The following is a 20,728-nucleotide window of genomic DNA, read 5'->3' on the forward strand; positions in this document are numbered from 1 at the left end:
CAGCCCTTAGCAACCAGTCTGCATAAAACTGCAATTTCACTGTTCAGTTAAGATGGCCGCCACTGCCCTCACCCTGAGGATAATCCGGCCTGCCCTCACTAGCCAGTAACAATAGCCCCCCAAAAGTGTCAGTAACCAGAGCCCTCTCCCCTAAAGGGTTAATCTCCTGCAGCACAAAGGGGTCCTCTTACCACATGTTGCTTTCATTTATACACTGAGCAGACGGCAGATCTCCCTTCACTGCTCTGCGCTGCTTCCACTCTGCATTGTCCAGCTCTGCTGAGTGAGGGAGCGTCTGCCAAGCGCAGGGACAGGGAGAAGTGCACACAGCACAGGCACTGTTATCAGCTGCTGGGGAGGACCTGGCTCTAATCATTTACTTACAGTCCCTGGCTGTCTGTAATCTGACCTTGCAGGCTGCGTGCGTCTGCGTCCTCCATCCTTCAACACAGATAGACGGACCCTGCATAGCAACACATAGACGGACCCTGCATAGCAACACATAGACGGACCCTGCATAGCAACACATAGACGGACCCTGCATAGCAACCTGATTTTAAGCACAGGTAAAAATAGGCAGTACAGGGAACAAAACTGTGGAATTAAGGGGTAATTGAATACACAGTGAAAAGTTGAAATAGGGCCACCAAGGAGATATTAATCACCACAATCCAATACTCCAAAAAAAAATATGACAGTTATACTTTAAGTAGGGTCTCATTTTTTGTGGGATGAGATGACGGCTTGATTGGCACTATTTTGACTATTTTGGGGTGCATATGACTTTTTGATCGCTTGCTATTACACTTTTTGCGACGTAAGATGACAAAAAATGGCTTTTTTTACACAGTTTTTTTTTTTTTTTTACGGTGGTCACCTGAGGGGTTAGGTCATGTGATATTTTTATAGAGCCGGTCGATACGGACGCAGCGATTCCTAATATATACTTTTTATTTATGTAAGTTTTACACAATGATTTAATTTTTGAAACAAAAAAAATCATGTTTTGTGTTTCCATAGTCTAAGAGCCATAGTTTTTTCAGTTTTTGGGCGATTATCTTGGGTATGATTTTTGCGGGATGAGATGACGGTTTGATTGGTACTATTTTGGCGTACATGCAACTTTTTATTTTTTATTTTAATTATCTTTATTAATTAATTAATATATCAAAACATTAAAAATAGAAAAAAAAAGGATACAATTTCTCCCCAACCCCAATTCCCTCCCTCCCCTCCCCGCCCTACCTGTGGTGCGTCAAAATTTTTATTACCTTTTTTGGGAAGTAAGGTGGGCAAAATTTCTATTTCATCATAGTTTTTTATTTTTTTATTTTTATGGCGTTCACCGTTCGGGTAAAGTAACATGACCGTTGTAAAGATCAGGTCATTATGGACGCGGTGATATCAAACATGTGTAGGGAATTTTTTTTTTTTCATTTTTAATCAGTGATAAATGTTTTTTTACATTTTTTTCAAATTTTATCACGTTATTTTTACCCAGACCCACTTGGTTCTTGAAGATCCAGTGGGTCTGATGTCTGTATAATACAGTACAGTACACTATATAGTGTACTGCACTGTATTTTACTTACACTTTGTCTAAACAGATCTATGACTTTAGCACAGATCTGTTCAGCACCATAGACAGCAGGATGCCTGAGAAGGCGCCCTGTTGCCATGGGAACCTTCCCCATTGTGGCCACAACTGAGCAGACGGGGAAGGGTTAGGAGGGGGGCTCCCTCCCTCTGTGACACCATCCTGTCTGGCGGCTGCAAAGGCACAGCAGCCCCCCGATGGGAAAGGGGGGGAGCTCCCGACTGTTAACCTCTGCTCTTCCATACCGCAGTCCGAAAGGGTTAAACGGCTGACATCGCATCACAGATGTCAGCCGTTTATACCACGTGCTGACACTCTGGTATAACCACTGGCCACCAATGATTATTAAAGAGGAGGCGGGCGGGGGATCGCGATCCCGATTGCCGCACCGCCCGCAACCCCCCCTGCACCTCCCGCCGCCATAAAATCATTCAGGGGTGCAGGGGGGGTAAAAAATCTATATTTTAGGCATATTAAAGTTTCTGATCCCCGTCAGAAACGGCAGAAAGCGCATCAAACAGCAGGTCTGAATTGACCTGCGGTTTGTTGTGATCGCCGACATGGGGGGGTCACGGGACCCCCCGCGCATTTAGCCAAGGTGCCTGCTCAATGATTTTAGCAGGCACCTTGTTCCGATCACCGCCGGCCGGGCGGCAGTGATCGGGACAACACATGACGTACCGGTACGTCATGTGTCCTGAAGAGGTTAAAACATGAGCTTCACGCTGCCCCCCAACATGTTTAGCCGAGTACCAGCGCCTTCAGGGGTTAGGGCAGAGTGTGAGCGTGTCTCCTCTCGGCTTAAATATAAGACCTCTGTCATCACTTCGAGGCTGGCTTGTGGGCGTGATTACCATCCGCATCCTGGAGAATGAAAAGTTTTTAAAAAATTTCCAGAACTATTTTTTTAAATAGTGATTTTGAGGGGCTTACGTAATGGAAACCACCCATAAATGACCCCATTTTAGAAACTACACCTCTCAAATTATTCAAAACTGATGTTACAAACTTTGTTAACCCTTGATGTGTTCCACAAAAATTGAAGTAATATGGAGGTAAAATTTCACTTTTTTAGTAGATTTTTTTAATGTTAATTAATTCTTGCAACAAAGCAAGGGTTAACAGCAAAATAAACCTCAATATATATATTACTCTGATTCTGCAGTTTACATAAATACCCCATATGTGGCGGTAAACTGCCTTACGGGCACGTGGCAGTGGTTAGAAGGAAAGGGGAACCATATGGAGGAGGCTAGAATGGTTAGAAGAGACCCTGACATACCCCTACAGTGGAAACCCTCAATAATTTACCATTTTGGAAACTACACCCCTTAAAGAATATATTAAGGGGGTACTGAGCACTAAGCGTTTTACGGATTTTGTAAACACTTGTCTGTGAAAATGAAAAGTTTCATTTCTTCCAATAAAATATTGCTTTAGCCCCAAATTTTTCATTTTCACAAGGAGTAACAGGATAAAAAGCACTCCATAATTTGTTACCCATTTTCTCCTGAATACGGCAACACCTCATATGTGGTTGTAAACTGCGGTGGGGGCACATGGCAGAATTCAGAACGGAAGGAGCGCCATATGGCTTTTGTAGCGCAGATTTTGATGGATTAGTTTACGGCTGCCATTGGTCTTTATTTTTTGAGTGATTGTCTTATGTGGGGGCTCATTTTTGTGGCATGAGATGATGCTTTGATTGGTACCATTTTGGGCTACATTTTTGATTGCTTGGTATTACACGCTTTGTGAGGCAAGGTGACTAGAAAATGGCTGTTTTGGCACAGTTTTTTTGGGGGGGGTTTTCACGCCGTTCTTCTGATGATGGACCCGATGGAAACCGTGCACCCGGCAGGATACCGCACGTACCACGGTCAGCGCTGACCACGGCAGTGAAAGGATTAATGCACCAGCATCTGTGTTTTAACCGATGCCGGAGCATATAGCAGGGGTCCAGCTGTCAGTGAGTGCGGGACCCCTGCGGCTGATCAGGTGGGTGCAGCTCCTATGCCCTCCCGATCAGAGCGTTGTAGCTGTACGGCGCTGGGATTTTTAACCCTGCTCTCAGCGCCGTAAATGTACTGCGCTGGTATGCTATGGGTTAAGCCTCCATAGACTCCCTGACACCTACTCTGCCTGCTGCTCCACAGATTCCCGTCCTTCTCTTATCTCATCCTCACCGAGCCCCTATCTCCTTATCTCCCTCATGTCTCCTGTCACCTATCTTTCTCCCACTGTTGCACCCCTCCTATTGCTTCCCTGCACATACCTCCCGACACCTACTTCTTGTATGAATCCCCCTCAGAGCCCCTTCCACCTACTTGTTGTGTCGACCCCTCCTGTCCATCCAGGGCCCTGGGCCCCTCTCTCACTCCTCTGCCTCTCATTATAGTGGTGTCTAAACCGCATGCACCATAAAGACCTTCTAACGTCACAGGGTCACGTGCTGGTGTCCCCTACCCTGTACTATGCCCCCTTACCAGACTCTGTACAGTGCCCTAATCATACCCTATAGTGTGCCCCTTATACTCTTTTTTCCGGTCACTGTATGGTGGTGTTATGCAGTTACTGTATGACAACGTTATCCAGTCACTGTATGGAGCTGTTATGCAGTCACTGTATGGCGACGTTATCCAGTCACTGTATGGAGGTATCTGCTCACTGTATGGTGGTGCTATCCATTTAATGTATGGTGGTGTTATCCAATAATTGTATGGCGGTGTTTAGGGTTGAGAAAATTTAATATTTTGAAGTTTGTGTGCTGGTTTGTGTTGTGGTATTTACTGAATTGTGTTATGGATTCCGTGACCACGGACCATAGCGCAATTCCATGATGAAATGCATAACTAACACCGCCATACAATAACTGGATAACACTGCTAGGGATGAGAGAATTTCATATTTTGAAGTTCGTGAAGTTCTGGTTTACGTTATGCTGGAGTCCTCTCCTGCATAACGTAAACCGGACGGATCCGTTATGCAGCCCATAGTCTTCTATTATGACGGAATGAATAACAAAATGCCTCTAAAGGCATTCCATTATGCATTCTGTCATGGAATTGCTTTCTGGTCCGTGGTAACTGAATCCATAACGCAATTCATAAATACCATAACACGAATCTGCACACAAACTTCAAAATATGAAATTCGCTCATCCCTAGCGGTGTTATCCAGTTATTGTATGGAGGAGTTATCTGGTCACTGTATGGTACTGCTATACAGTTACTGTATGGAGGTATCCGGTCACTGTATGGCGGTGTTATCCGGTCACTGTATAGCGGTGCTAGACACTTACTGTATGGAGGTGTTTTTCGGTCAATGTATGGTGGTGTTATCCAGTCATGGATAACATCCTATAGCTGGCAGTGGATTGCCAAAGTTATGTAGAGGCGCCGGCCTCTACATAACTTTGGTGCATCCAGTGCCAATTCTAAATGTTAGACTTCCTTGCTCACTTACATTTAGACCATTTTCTTTGCCTAAACCCGGCGTTAAGAATGATATATGAGACGGGCTTGCCGGACCCTCCCCATCATTGTACCCCTCAGGTACCACATTCATCATGGCATCTGACATTAATATTAAATAGTGATGAGCGGCAGGGGCAATATTCAAATTTGCAATATTTCGGGAATATTTGGTTGAGAATTTGAGATTATTTTCTTAATAGCGAAAAATTGGCAATATGTAATATTCGTGTAATGCACTCGAAATACAGGTGTAGGTCACTATAGCTAAATTTTTCAATTTGCTACAAGTTTTCTGAGACTGGAGAAAATGGTCGGCACGGCAGAACATTACAATAGCTTTATATGCAGATAAAGTGCTCCAATATATTTGCGATTGTGAAATTGGCACCAATGATGCAAATATTTTGGTGCAAATTCGTGCAACTTCACATTCTAACAGGTCTGACTACTTATTAGTGATTGGTGCACTAAGTATTGTTGAGAACTTGTGACATCACAGCACTATGTCTGTAGCATGTATGTATGGACAGCAGAACCTATCAGCTACACTGTATCAGGATATAACCTACACTGACTCTCTCCCACTAACTATCTGTAATAAATATATATATATATAATGTAACTAACTAACTAACTATCTAATGTAATGACACAGGAAAGCAGAGAGCACAGCAATGACACTGCTCTCTCTCTCAGATCTGCAAAATGCTGCATACAAGGGCTGCTGGGGCGGTTCTTATATAGTAAGGGGTCGGCAACTTTCCTATTGGTTGCTGGGGATGTTGCTAAGCTCAGACAAAGACATTGCAGCCTTCTCATTGGCCCACAAGCAAGAAGGGAGGTTACTGATGAAAAAAAAAATCTAGAATATTCGAAATTACGAATATATATCACTATATTCGAGAATTCTCGAAAGTGCCGATATTCACGAATAATATTCGCTATTCGAATATTCGAGCCCAACACTAATATTAAAGTGTAAAATAAAAAAAATAAAAAAATTATATCATACTTACCTCCATTTAATCACAAAGAGCCGGTCACAGCCTTTTTGATTGAAGATCCAGTACGAAATTTTGAGCGATTTGTGATGATATCACGACGGCCGACGTCATACGTCACCGAGCACGGAATTTCATTCAGGATCTTTAATCAAGATGATGGTGGCCAGCTCCTCGCGCTTAAATGGATGAGGTAAGTATGATTTTTTTTTTTTACATTTTTACCACCATTTCAGGGAAATTCGATTCACTACCACGAAGCAGAAGGAAATTCGGCTTTGCGGCAAATTGAATTTTCCCGGAAATTCGGATCGAAGTCCACTTTGTACTAAAATGTCTATGAAACAGACGGTCTGATGCAATAATGCGTCCGCCAGCACAGGTATAACAGTGTTTGCGGTAAAATGTGTTTAAACTATAAGGGAGATTTATCATCTGCGCCAATTATACGCCTCTTTTCACCAAGGTCTGTAGACAGTCAAAGTGGGACTATCTACAGAGGCAAAGTGAGACAAATTTACCAAAAGTCTCAGCAAAGGCGCATCTATGGAAAAAGCACCAACATCAAAAGTGACTAAAAAAATCACGTCACTTCTCTGACTAGACGAGGCAAAAATGGAATAATGGCAAAGACCTTCCTGTTCCCAAGATTTCTCATCTCAAGAGACCAAGGGGATTATAGCTGCAATTCTTATTTTGGTCAGCAGGTGGCAGGCCAACATAAGAAATGAGCAATTCACCTCTCATAATGGATCTAAAAGACCCAAGAGAGTTCAGTTTTAAAAAAAATGGGTTTTGTTGGCTCAAATACGAGCTTCAAAACCATAAAAAAGTTAAAAAACAGGTAAAAAATATAATATTTTTTTTATATATATATAAGATTCAATTGCCCCCTTTCCGTTGAATAAAACAATAAATACATAAATAACAAAAATATAAACATAATGGGTATCACCGCATCCAAAAATGCCCATACAAAAAAAAATATTAAATTATTTTTCCAATACGGCGAATGGCGCAACAGAAAAAAGGGTCAAAATTGCTGGTTCACCATTATTCATAGCTTCTCTTACCCAAAAAAAGTAATTACTTGTGATCTAAAAGTCACACACTCCAAAATAGTATCAATAAAAATTACAGATTGTCCTACAAAAACACATCACCCCACACAGCTCAGTAGATATTACTATAACAAAGTTATGGAGGTCAGAATATGGTGATGTAAAAAATAAATAAAAATAAAATATTTTCTAAGTTTTAATTTATTTTTACATTATTTAGACATAAAATATGCCTGGGCCCCTAATGTTTTGTCCCAGGTCCCGAATGTACTGCCTGCCAGGCAGATACAACTGTATTGCCGTTGTTCTGCCAGATTCCTATACCTGGAAGTGACAAGGCCGCACCGGAATCAGCTGGAGGAGGGTGTGTGTGGATCTGCACAAGCGCAGATCCACTAGATTTGTAAAAATAATTGCACCGCCGGGGGAGAAGCACCTACTTCATTTGCATGTGCAAAACCGTACACCGCGCCTGCGCACTCAGGGGTAGGTAGGTTTTTCAGTGCAAATTGTTCCATCAGATCTCCCCAACCCTGAGTGCGCACGCGCGGACACATCATCTGGAGCAGTTCAGCCTCACCACATAGCAGAGGTGATTGCAGGATTTCGGGTTGGTGGGGTCACCACATGGCAGAGCTAAATGCAATCCCTGAGTGTGCACGCGCGGTGTACCGTTTCGCACATGCAAATGAAGAAGGTGCATCTCCTGTGGCGGTGCAATTATTTTCATGAATCCAGTGGATCTGCGCTTGAGCAGATCCACACACACCCTCCTCCAGCTGATTCCGGTGCGGCCGCATCACTTTCGGGTATAGCATTCTGCCGAGGTATAGGAATCTGGCAGAACACCGGCTTTAGGACGGCAATACAATTGAATATAATGCACTGCAAGATCTGAAGGACCTGTGATGACATCACAGGTCACGTGATCAGTGCAGCCGGCAGAGATGGCCATCATGTGACCTGTGCAGGAGATGCCCGCAGTGAAGAAGAGAAGTCCTGGGGAAGAAGCTGTGGTGAGGTCTGCTACATGAGGAGAGGTAAGTGAAGGGAGAGGCAGAGCAATGCTGGGAGTTGTGGTTATTTAACTGGGACTGTATGTTAGGGCTGAAGGGAGGGATGTTATCATGGGACTAAATGTTCAGGAGTGATGTTATTTACATGGGGCTGTAAATTGATGGTGGCTGGGGGAGCGAGTGATGTTATTTACATGGGGCTGTAAATTGATGGTGGCTGGGGGAGGGAGTGATTAACACGGGACTGTATGTTGGATAAGGCTGGGGAGGGGGTGATGTTATTTACATGGGACTGTATATTAATGGTGGCTGGGGGAGGGAGTGATGTTATTTACATGGGACTGTATATTAATGGTGGCTGGGGGAGGGAGTGAGGTTATTTACATGAGGCTGTATGTTGAAGGTGGCTGGGGGAGGGAGTGATGTTATTTACATTGGACTGTATATTGATGGCGGCTGTGGGAGGGACTGATGTTTACATGGGACTGTATGTTGATGGCGGCTGTGGGAGGGAGTGATGTTATTTACATGGGACTGTATGTTGGAGGAGGCTGGGGAGGGGGCGATTTTATTTGCACGAGGCTATATGTTGGAAGAGGCTGGAGAGGAGGTGGTGTTATTTACATGAGACTGTATGTTGAAGGAAGGGGGCTGTAGACAGAGAGGGATGGTATTTACGTGGGACTGTACATTGGAGGGGGCTGTAGACAGAGGGATTTTATTTACATGGGACTGTATATTGGAGGGGGCTGGAGAGGTGGTGTGATGTTATTTACATGGGACTGTATGTTGATGGTGGCTGGAGAGGGGGTAGTGTTATTTACATGGGACTCTATGGCGGAGGGAGGGAAAGTTTTATTTACATAGGACTGTATGGTGGAGGGGTTGAAGAATTATAATTTGTGAGGACGCTAAGAGGAGGAATATAACTACAGGGGGCACTTCAGGGGAGAGCATTATAACAGGAGGGGGCAATATAAATACTAAGGGCACTGTGGGAGCATTTTAAATCCAGGTGACATTAGGCGTTCTTATTACTACTGGGGGCTCTATAGGAGGGACTTATAGATCCGCATTATTTCTACTAAGAGCACTGTGGGGACCTTATTTCTACTGGGGGCTCTGAGAGGACATTATTAATACTGGAGGGCTCTTCTACTAATGAGGGCACTCTTGGGGAGCATTATCACTGTTGGGGCACTGTAGGGGGCAGTATTACTAATGAGGGCACTCTAGAAGGTTGATACTATTGGTGGGACTATGAGGAGCACTATTACTATGGAGTGGGGCTATCTGTACAGTACTAATTTTTCTTCAGGATAGTATTTGGGGGTATTGGGTAGTACAGCGAGCAGCAGGAGAACACTGTGGGGACTCCAGGTTGGGGGATGGTGATAGAAATGTGAGGAAGCTAAGATGCCTGTGCGTCACACTCTGCAGAGATGAGGCGGCTGAAAGAAGTTGTCTGGACCGAAAAAATAAGCCCTCAAGTGGATATTTGAATAGAAAAAAAAAAAGTTATGGCTCAAGGAAGATAGAGAAGAAAAATTCAAACGCAAAATCAAAACCTCTGGTATTCTAAGAGTTAAAAAGTGTCGTTGCAGGGGTACCACGGGTCTGATCCATGCATATCTCACATTAATAATGTATTTTGAGGAATATGTAATTGTTATGTAACTACTTGATAACTACTTTAAGGCTATGGCCACACGGTGACATAGTGTAAGTCGTGCAACTCTTCTGCAACACATGTCGCCTTGTTGTCCTAGCCCAGTGGTGGCAGAGGCGGCACTCAGAGCCCTTTCTGTGGGCACCCACACCCTGGAAATAGTCTATGGTGTGCCAATATGCCCTAGACTCTTCCTGCCATTCATCAGCGCCGGGCGTCACATTGAATATAGGCAGGCTATAATTGCTGAATGATAACGTACATGGAATATATATTATATTGGACTGTAGTATTCAGGTTAAATTGCCGTGTTGGCACTTTGCTATAAATATGAGGGTTTGGGTTACAGTTTGGGCACTTGGTCTGTAACAGGTTAGCCATCACTGCCCTAGCCTAATGCTTGAGGGGGAGGGGGTGCTTTCAAAAGTATACCATGGGGCACAGCCTTTCCTTGTTATGTCCCTGATATATATTTTTTAAATTATGGCACAAAAACTATATGTTTGCAATTTTTTTTAATTTCTCTTTTCTTTGCTCGATGCAATTTTGATATGGCCTGTATTTTATTTTTTATTTTGACTTCAGCCTGTGCCGATTGTCACTTCTAATCCTTTTAATCCTTTTGCAAATCTGACCAGTGTGACTTTACAGTATGTGTGAATAACTTTAAAACGCTTTTACTTATCCAGGCCATTCTGAGATTTTATTTTTTTTGTCACATATTGTACTTCATGACACTGGTAAAATGGAGTAAAAAAAAAACAACATTTTTATTTAAAAAAAAATACCAAATTTACCAAAAATGTTGAAAAATTTGCAAATTTCCAGGTTTCAATTTCTCGACTTCTATAATACATAGTAATACCTCCAAAAATATGTATTTGGCGGCGAGGGACTGGAACAAGGGGATAATAGTATAAAAGTTATCCACGTACAGGTGGTAACCCTTATCTAGCAGTGGGTGCATAAGGTCCCACACAAGTTTCCCGCTAACACCTAGAGTGGGGGGACATTCTGGGGGTTGAATACGGGATTCTCACACCTCGTATACATGAAACTTGTAAGTGTACCCTGAGGTACTCTCACAAAGTTTCTACAGCTTCACGCCATACCTCACCTGCTTAGAGGGAACATACTGGTGGAAAATGATTCTCCCCTTTAAATCAATGAGAGACTCATCAACCGCGACCTCCCTTTCAGGTACATAGGCCTCCAAAAATTTGGCCCCAAAGTGATCGATGACCGGCCTGATTTTGTACAGGCGGTCATAGGCAGGATCACATTGGGGGGGACATGCTGCATTATCTGAATAATGCAGGCATTTCCAGATGGCCTCAAACTGGGAGCATGTCATGGCCGTACTATAAAGTGGGGTCTGGTAGAGGATGTCCCCACTCCAGTACAGGCTGACACAGTTTTTTTTTTACTAGGACCATGTGCAGCACGAGGCCCCAAAACGTCCTCATCTCGGCTGCACTGACCGGAGTCCAGCCACCGGTCTTATCCAAAAAGGAGCTCGGGTGTTGAGCAATAAACTGTTGGGCATACAAGTTTGTTTGCTCCACGATCAGACTCACAAAGTGGTCACTGAAAAAAAAAAAATGGTCATATTCAGTGAAGCCCACTGTGGGAATCTGAATTCCTGCTTGGCCAACAAAATAAGGAATCACAGGCTCAAAATCCTCTGGTGTACACCATGCAAGTTCACCGGTAGGGCGCACAGGTGGACTGATCTGGTGGGCCGGAAAACTAGTACGAGCCCTAGAGCTGCTTGTACTAGTGTGGGCCACAGGGTCCCTGGCATGGCGGTCCCCTTGCTCCGCCTGGCAGTGTCTCCGCCGCTTTGGGGGCTCATCATCATCGCTAGATTACAAGAGGAAAGTGGGGTCATCCTTGTCCTCACTGGGGCTCTCTGAGTCGAAGGCATGCCTCCTCGGCCGAGAACATTCGGCCGGCCATAGGGGAGTGTGTGTGCGTGCGTGGAAAACTTTATTTAGTGTGCGTGTGTGTGAGGCGGCACGGGTGTTCGCGGACTTCGCCCTAAACCTAACAGAAAAATAAATAAATAATTTTAAAAAAGTGAAAACCGCAGAAAAGGCAAAAAAATAAAATAAATTCAAACCCATGATCAGCCGTCCAAAGCTGATCAGCGATGGGGTGGGTGATGCGCTAACAGTGGCCAGACGCTAAGAGTGCTGGCCACAGACACCCGTGATGCAACAGTCAAACTTATTTTTTTTACCCTAAACTTTCCCTGAATATCCCTGCCTAACCTAACCTTTCCCTAACGTACCTTTCAGTGCCAGATGTCACCTGTGGTGGGTCAGAAGGGGAGATCCGATGCAGGCTGCTCTCTCTCCTCAGAATGGAGGAGCAGAGGAAAACTGGGGGGAGTTATCCCCTGCCCGCCCGTGCAGCCAATAGGAAGCGATCCTGTGAGGTGATGTCACCATCACCTCACAGGATCTAAGGATGGTGATTGGTGGTGTATTATCACACCACCGATCGCCATCCTATTCCGGGTTATCGGGTCAGCAGAGACCTGAATAACCCAGAAACACAGCAAACCGCAGCTCTGAGTTGGCTGTTATCACCGATGTGTGGGGGGGGGGGGGGGGTCACAGGACCCCCTCGGCATTGTCACAGAGTGCCTGCCGAATGATTTCAGCAGGCACTCTGTTCCGATCACCGTGCAGGTTAAAAACCATGCAGTTGGGTTGCTGTGCTGGCAATAAGCCTATGTAGAAACCTGTCTATATACAGAATAGATGCATGTTAAATATCATGCACAAAAATAATGAATATGAAGAATCACAGCTTCCCTAGTATTGTGTAGATACATTACTCATTACATTTACTTAATTATTGCTGAGGAAATCTTGGTTTGTAACTTATTCGTTTATTCAAAAAGAGTATTGAAATATCAATGGATGCGGTAAGTAAAACAAAAGTAGAATTACAACAAAATGAAGCACAGTAGATGCAGAAGACAATTTTAAAATTACTTGTGCACATTGATATTTTCTAGCCAAGGTTTAAAATATTCTATACTGAACACATTTTTTGCTTCCATTGTCTTCATTCATCCAAAGATCCTTAATCTCTGTTAGAAGAACAGTTTCAGCAGTAGAAGACACACAATGGCCGGAGCCAGGACGATGTTATGGACACTAAGACCACCGCTGGTGCAGATAAACTTAACATTGGTTGTCAATCCTCCAGCGCTTGCGGACTGGCTGCCGATGTCACAGATGGACTTTGATGCGCACCCTCGAATGGCTGCTGAAGCTGACACTGATCCTGAAAAATACACAATTTCATTTAACACAACATTAAAGCTGGGTTCACCTCATGTTTTATGCCTGTGGTTGACGTATACGCTAGAAAAAAAAATTAATCCTGCAAAGTACTGGAAGAAAAAAAAATATATATAATTTTTTAAACAATGGAACTCTATAGTGAACAGAGGCCACTGCATTGCATCAGTCTGAATCATCCATTTAACGTATACTCTTTTTGTATACGTAAGGCTACTTTCACACTAGCGGCACAGACCTCCGGCAGGCTGTTCCGTCGGGTGAACAGCCTGTAGGATCCGTCCTGCGGCTACTGACCGTGTGCCCCCGGACTGCCGCTCCGTCCCCTAGAACTCCACCCTGCCCCCTTTATAGTCAATGGGGACGGAGCAGCAGTTCGGGGGCACATGTTCACTAGCGGCAGGACGGATCCGACAGGCTGTTCACCCAACTGAACAGCCTGCCGGAGGTCTGTGCCGCTAGTGTGAAAGTAGCCTTAAATGGATGGCCAAAACGTGAAATAAAAGTGAAGCCAGCCTTAGCCACATATATGAAGATTTCTTAGCCTGAGCATTGTTTTTTTTATTTTGTTTTCTCATTTTTCTATAAAACAATTTTCATAAATGAGGTTTATTTAGGATATTTTTTTATCAGTCTTCAAGCTTTTTTTTACCCACAGCAAAGACCTAGATAATTTGGTAGGAAAATCATTTTTTCCCTACTACCGTTAGCCCTCAATGCCAATAAGTAGCATGAAAGAGGCTCAAACAAATGTCTCCTTCCTTAGCTTTTCCTTAGGCCTCATGCACACGACCGTTTTTTTTATGCGGTCCGCAAAAACGGGTTCCGTAGTTCCGTGATCTGTCCGTTTTTCCTTCCGTGGGTCTTCCTTGATTTTTGGAGGATCCACGGACATGAAGGAAAAAGTCGTTTTGGTGTCCACCTGGCCGTGCGGAGCCAAACGGATCCGTCCTGACTTACAATGCAAGTCAATGGGGACGGATCCGTTTGACGTTGAAACAATGTGGTGCCATTGTAAACGGATCCGTCTCCCATTGACTTTCAATGTAAAGACAGGAGTCCCTATTATACCATCGGATCTGAGTTTTCTCCAATCCGATGGTATATTTTAACTTGAAGCGTCCCCATCACCATGGGAACGCCTCTATGTTAGAATATACCATCGGATTTGAGTTACATCGTGAAAACTCATATCCGACAGTATATTCTAACACAGAGGCGTTCCCGTGGTGATGGGGACGCTTCAAGTTAGAATATACTACGAACTGTGTACATGACTGCCCCCTGCTGCCTGGCAGCACCCGATCTCTTACAGGGGGCTGTGATCCGCTCAATTAACCCCTTAGGTGCCACACCTGAGGGGTTAATTGTGCGTATCATAGCCCCCTGTAAGAGATCAGGGGCTGCCAGGCAGCAGGGGTCAGACCCCCCTCCCTCCCCAGTTTTAATTTCATTGGTGGCCAGTGCAGCCCCCCTCCCTCTCTCTATTGTATAAATTTCATTGGTAGCCAGTGTGCGCCCCCCGGCCCCCCCTCCCTCCACTGTATTAATTTCATTGGTGGCCAGTGTGCGGCCTCCCCTCCCCCCCCCCCAATCATTGGTGGCAGCGGAGAGTTCCGATCGGAGTCCCAGTTTAATCACTGGGGCTCCGATCGGTAACCATGGCAACCAGGACGCTACTGCAGTCCTGTTTGCCATGGTTACTTAGCAATATTAGAAGCATCATACTTACCTGCTGCGCTGTCTGTGACCGGCCGGGAGCTCCTCCTACTGGTAAGTGACAGATCATTAAGCAATGCGCCGCACAGACCTGTCACTTACCAGTAGGAGGAGCTCCCGGCCGGTCAGACAGCGCAGCAGGTAAGTATGATGCTTCTAATATTGCTAAGTAACCATGGCAACCAGGACTGCAGTAGCATCCTGGTTGCCATGGTTACCGATCAGAGCCCCAGCGATTAAACTGGGACTCCGATCGGAACTCTCCGCTGCCACCAATGATCGGGAGGGGGGGGGGGGGCGGGAAAAAGCTTTTATGCAGACGGATCTTAGGATCCGTCTGTATGAAAGTAGCCTACGGCCACGGACCACGGACACTGATGCCAATCTTGTATGCATCCGTGTTTTTTCACTGACCCATTGACTTGAATGGGCCCGTGAACCGTTGTCCGTCAAAAAAATAGGACAGGTCATATTTTTTTGACGGACAGGATACACGGATCATGGAGGCAGATGACAAACGGTGCATTTTACGAGTTTCCAACTGACACATTGAAAGTCAATGGGTCCGCAGAAAATCACAGAAAACGGAACAACGGCCACGGGCGCACACAACGGTTGTGTGCATGAGGCCTAATCCCGAGACGTGTGATGCCAGATGAAAAAGAACCAATTTTTGTACCTGACACATAAGTTGTCATTAGAAGACACCTATTCTCATCCCCAGTGCATTGTACTGTATCATTGGTGTAACACCAGGTAGAGTCTTCGGAGATGCAGGATCGGCAGACCAGACCATTGGGGGTAGAACTTGTTGTTGGAACTAGAAGAAAACAGGTGAAAGAGAGAAATATAAAGAACATTGGTTTCCTTAACATTTACATGCTAATGTTTTTCCATGTATGAACCACAGGTATTACTAGAAGAACCACATAGGAACCTCCATATTTCCCATCAGGACACTGGGAAAGTGCTCATTCATTACATTTATTAAGAAATTATTAAACAAGAGTGTAAGAGCAAGTTCCTAAACTCTGTGTAAACGCTGCATGCGGTTCAACCCATTATCCTGCAATGATCTCATGGAAGAGAAATACTGTACCACCATGAAGCAAAACAGATGTTCCTTATCATTTAAATTAATTAAAAAATCTTTCCTGACTTCAAACATGGCAATAAGAATAAACCTCTGGACCAACATCCCAGCTCTAGTCATTTAGTACTAAATCTTTACAACTAAGGGGGTTACATAGGTATCAAGTCACACGTCAAGCTCTTACCACCTCCTGCCACCTCCAAATCCTTCCTTAACCTTGAGTCAACCAAAATGCTAGTGCATATATCAGCAACCCCCGCACTCTAGGTGTTCTGAAACTACAACTCCCAAAGTGGTCTATTCACTTCTATGGGAGTTAGAACAGCCGAGCATGTTTGCATACTGGAAGTTGTAGTTTTACAGCAGCTGGACCATGTGTTGGTGCATACTCTCATCATCTCCTGCCTGGACGTCTGCAACATCCTCCTCTGTGGCCTCCCAGCTAACATTCTTGCACCCTTCTAATCAATCTCCAATTCTGTTGCCAATCCATCTCTCCCCTTGTTTCTCCTCCAACCTATAAGGCCATCCACAATCTGCCCCATCCTTACATCTCTGACCTACTCTCCCGATATATCTCCACACATAATCTTGGATCCTCAGATGGCCTCTTTCTTTGCTCTCCTTGTAGTGTCCCACTAGGTATGGGTGGGCACTACACAAGGGTCAATTGGTGTGCACGTTACTCTTACTCACAAGGAACAGAAATGTCATATTTAATTCTGCATTTAATGTATGTTTTAATGTGTTGTTATATGCAATGTACCCCTGTCTAATGCAGCAGCAGGCCTAGAGGGTGTAGTTAGACATCCCAGACACTAGAGGGAGATAGGGAGCCCCTAGTATAAATGTCCAGGCCCAGACAGGGGGAGGGTGTGCAGAGTCAGGAGTCTGAGAAGACACAGGTTAAGAAGCCTGCTCCTGACATGCAGCTGGATAGCCCTGGCTGCTAGTGATGTCCAGGAGGCTGTTGAGAAGCTCCAGCTTGCCTGAAGAACAAGAGAGCCTAAGTTAGCTCTGAAGAGATACCCCAGTTGCAGGATTCAACCTCCTGGGAGAAACCGACAGTATCCACCTGATGGGAGGAGGCGTCCCAGGGTAAGCCAAGTGCCCCTGATAGGCAGAGAAACTTAGAAACCATTGCAAGTAGTATAATACCTGAGGAAGGAGATAACCAAGGATATAAGCCACCCTTTTAGGCATCCGGGCCTTGGGAGTTATCAAGCCAGAGTAGGAGTTCTAGAAAGGACAGTGTAAAAGTACAACCTGCTGCTGAGTGCTTGTGGAATTTACCCTTAGTGTAACTTGCATGACTATTGCCTGCCATACTTGTGAATAAGCCCCTTCTTGTGGAACTGTAATAATCTAAAGACTGTGCTACTCCCTGCTGTACAAAGTTGGATTGTCCAGTAAAGTTTATGTTTGGTTTACTGCATACTTGTGTACCTTCATCTTTCCAACCACCAACCGGCGTGCCACCGGCCAAAGGCACTGGCGTCACGAATACCACAGGGACCTTGCCCCAGGCACACAAAATACCTGTAACATCCAGGGCACCTCAACTACCATCTGGCCTGGTCCCTATCTACAGAGCGTGCCCCAGAGGAACTGTGTCTACCTCTCCTTCACTGCCACGCGCCTGCCCAGGGTTCCGCAAATATAGTGAGTACCCTCGATTGCCCATAACTGTGACCTCACTTCGTCTATACCCTGCAGGTCTGGCATGTTGCATAAATTGGCGTCACGAACAGGATACGAATATTCCTGCGCCATAGCGGATTTAAAAACTGTGTGCTGAAGATTATCTTAAAGTGACATGCCCCAATTGTTTTATTGAAAATTGCTGGGCCAAAGTGAACTGTAATATTTGCGGTGTGAAGATTGTGCTATATGGACTGTTTTCTACTTATTTAAGCCACCGCTTGCTGTCAATGAATAGACAGCTATTTTGCTCAAAGATGGCCGCTGAGCTTGCTTGAAATTGTTTGCTGCGTCATCTTCATCTTAAATTGGCGGTAAAAATTGGCGCCTTCTGCTAAAAGTGCGGGAAGGCTGTATGCTGGCGCCACCGCCCTGTCTGGACATTTGCATGTCTGCTGTGATGGACTCCGCCTCCCCATACTGGAGTACCTGGGGGGCGGCCTCCCAGTGCAATGGGAGGATCTGTCTGAACTTATTGGCGCCACCCTGTCGCTCTCCAGAGAAGGATCGAGCATGTTGAGGAGTGAGGACTTTCCTGCTGAGATGTCCGCGCCTGATTTACTAATGACGAATGTGACTGGTGTTGAGCAAGAGGACGCTCCACCGGCCTACTCTCCGGGACTGGAGAGACCCGCCTGCCCGCCACCGAGGACGCAACCGGAGACCTATTATGGCTCCTGGAGAGACTTCTTCCAGCCCTCGTTCAAGTGGTCCGCATTGATGGCAGAGATCCGGGAGGCCGCCATAAAGAAGACAACCAAAACCAAGATATACTATGAGGAACTGGCAAAGACCGTTCACGAGTGCCACACCGACACACAACCCCGCCTGGAAAGGAGAAGGGGGTTGGTTGTGGCCTTTGACAAGGACCGAGGCTTCGGTTTTATAAAAGATTACCTGACTGGACGAGACTTATATGTCAACAGGAGGTCCGTCAAGCGGAGTTACCTCCCAGAACGTCTACACAACCTCCGCGAGGGAGAGGAGGTTGAATTTACCCCTGCTGAGGGCCTGCGAGGCCCCTATGCCACTGCCGTGTCCCGTCCTAAGAAGAAGACAGAGGACTGGGACTTTGATGAGGACTACTCTGGCTGCGAGCGTGAGTCTGTGCGCTCTCCGGAGGACAACCCTGGCTGCGAGCGTGAATCTGAATGCTCTCCAGGACCGGCCCATCACGCCTTCCAAGAACGGGGCTCTTTCATTGGCCCAAATGTGTTCTGGCAGCCGACAGTGGTAGAGAAGAGGGTTAGCCCATGGCCCTCACCTGAGTTGCCTCGCAGGGAGAAAACTGTCCGTGAGCTTCAGGATGCAGAGAGATTTAAAGCTGCCCTGGAGAATATCCGCAGAGGGAGGAAAGCGGACGCCTCACCTGAGCCTGCAGCGGCTGCGCAGGACGAATCACCCACCGCCCAAGTGCCGACAACGACAGCGGAGACCAGCGATCCCGACTCCGAAAGCCTGGACGACCAGATCGTGCGGCTGGAGCTGAAACTGCGGGAGCTACGCCAGCTTGCCACCGCCAGGATCCGGACTCCACCTGGCCTACAACGTAAGGACCCGGACGTCTCCGGGCCAAAGGTGAGAGTACCTGTCCCTGCCAGTCGTCCCTCCTTAGTACCGGCACCTGCGGTGGGATCCTCTTATGCTGTGCACCGGCGCACAGAGCCAGTCGGCCCAGAACCCACCGGACCGCTTGCAGCAGCGGTACCCAGGCCAGTGCAGCAGCCTACAATAGTTATGCCTGCTCCGGTGAGGTCAGCGACTGTGATTACCCCTAGGCCTATGGGGCCTATACCTATTAGGGGTCCGTTTATGTTACAGTTGCCCCCCAATACTGTGTTGTGGGCACATCCATCGATTGAACCTCAGTACAGGCCCAATATACAAATGGAGCCAGGGAGCACCACTGAAATGCAAAGTGAATATGACATGCCCCTGTGATTTGGCCTGCTAGGCCCTTGATGTTTGCTTTATTTACCAAGGGATCCTAAAGAAGATTTAACCCTTCCAGGACAGGAGTCCTTTGTTGTTTTGGCCCTCTGTTGCTGCTGCCAATTACCCACGGCTCAGTGGAGGCGGTGAGCCACTGAAATACCACGTGCAGCAAGGCCATCTTGTTTACAGGACCTCCTGCCTGCTTTCTCAGAGTGAAAACCCAGTTGTGCCTGTTTTCATAAGTTGCACTCTTAACCCTTTAACCCCCTTTTCAGGTTGATTAAGGGTATTACAGCACTACTTTGATGTGTATGCCATTTAAATAATGTGGACTATTTTATGTGCTGTCATTTTATTATGCAACTGGAATTTAAAAGAATTGGGCCCAGGGATAGACTCAAATGCACATGAGCCTCTGAGATTTTGCTACTGTTTTAAAGTATTGTGCCCAGAGATGGACTCCACCCCGTGCGAGCCTCTGTGATGCTTGCTATGATTCCTAAAGGTCTTATATCTCTACTTAGCTGTGGAATGAACGAAAAGAAAAAAAAACCTGGGTACGGACTCATTTTATATGCTTTGAGCCTCCAAGAGCTGTTATTTAATTGTTTTTACATTTTCCATGGACTACAACTGTTCTATCATGGACAATTTGCACTTAAGAGTATTATATGGACTATCCTGGTATTTATTGTTATGCTGTGCCAGGTCAGCGCCCCTGTTCCCATTGTTTTATCCTGAGAGAAGAGAACGACGCCCCTTTTCACCATTACTTGCTCCTATTCCAGTGGAACTGCCTAATATATGTATACATATAATGTATATTTTGCAAATGTAGATGTGTTTTCCTGCTTTGCTTTATTGTCCTCATTACAGGTGCAGTATCCAGCTGTGCAGGGACCCTCCATGTTGCGCCGAGGACGGGCAACGTTATAGCGTGGGGGTATGTAGTGTCCCACTAGGTATGGGTGGGCACTACACAAGGGTCAATTGGTGTGCACGTTACTCTTACTCACAAGGAACAGAAATGTCATATTTAATTCTGCATTTAATGTATGTTTTAATGTGTTGTTATATGCAATGTACCCCTGTCTAATGCAGCAGCAGGCCTAGAGGGTGTAGTTAGACATCCCAGACACTAGA

General features: G+C 45.6%; 1 protein-coding gene across 1 annotated transcript in view; it reads right to left on the bottom strand.

Moving 5' to 3' along the window:
* Positions 1-12,699: 12,699 nt before the first annotated feature.
* Positions 12,700-20,728, bottom strand: part of LOC122929133 (phospholipase A2 inhibitor and Ly6/PLAUR domain-containing protein-like) — a 32,100-nt gene continuing 24,071 nt past the window's right edge. Inside the window, exons 4-5 of the mRNA XM_044282627.1 lie at positions 15,536-15,676; positions 12,700-13,120 (exon numbers count right to left, since the gene is read on the bottom strand). Of these exons, the coding sequence (XP_044138562.1) occupies positions 12,927-13,120; positions 15,536-15,676 (335 nt within the window). The 3' untranslated portion in view covers positions 12,700-12,926. The remainder of the gene's footprint in view (positions 13,121-15,535; positions 15,677-20,728) is intronic.

This window comes from Bufo gargarizans, chromosome 2 (genome assembly GCF_014858855.1).
Source record: "Bufo gargarizans isolate SCDJY-AF-19 chromosome 2, ASM1485885v1, whole genome shotgun sequence".
NCBI classification, from domain to species: Eukaryota; Metazoa; Chordata; class Amphibia; order Anura; family Bufonidae; genus Bufo; species Bufo gargarizans.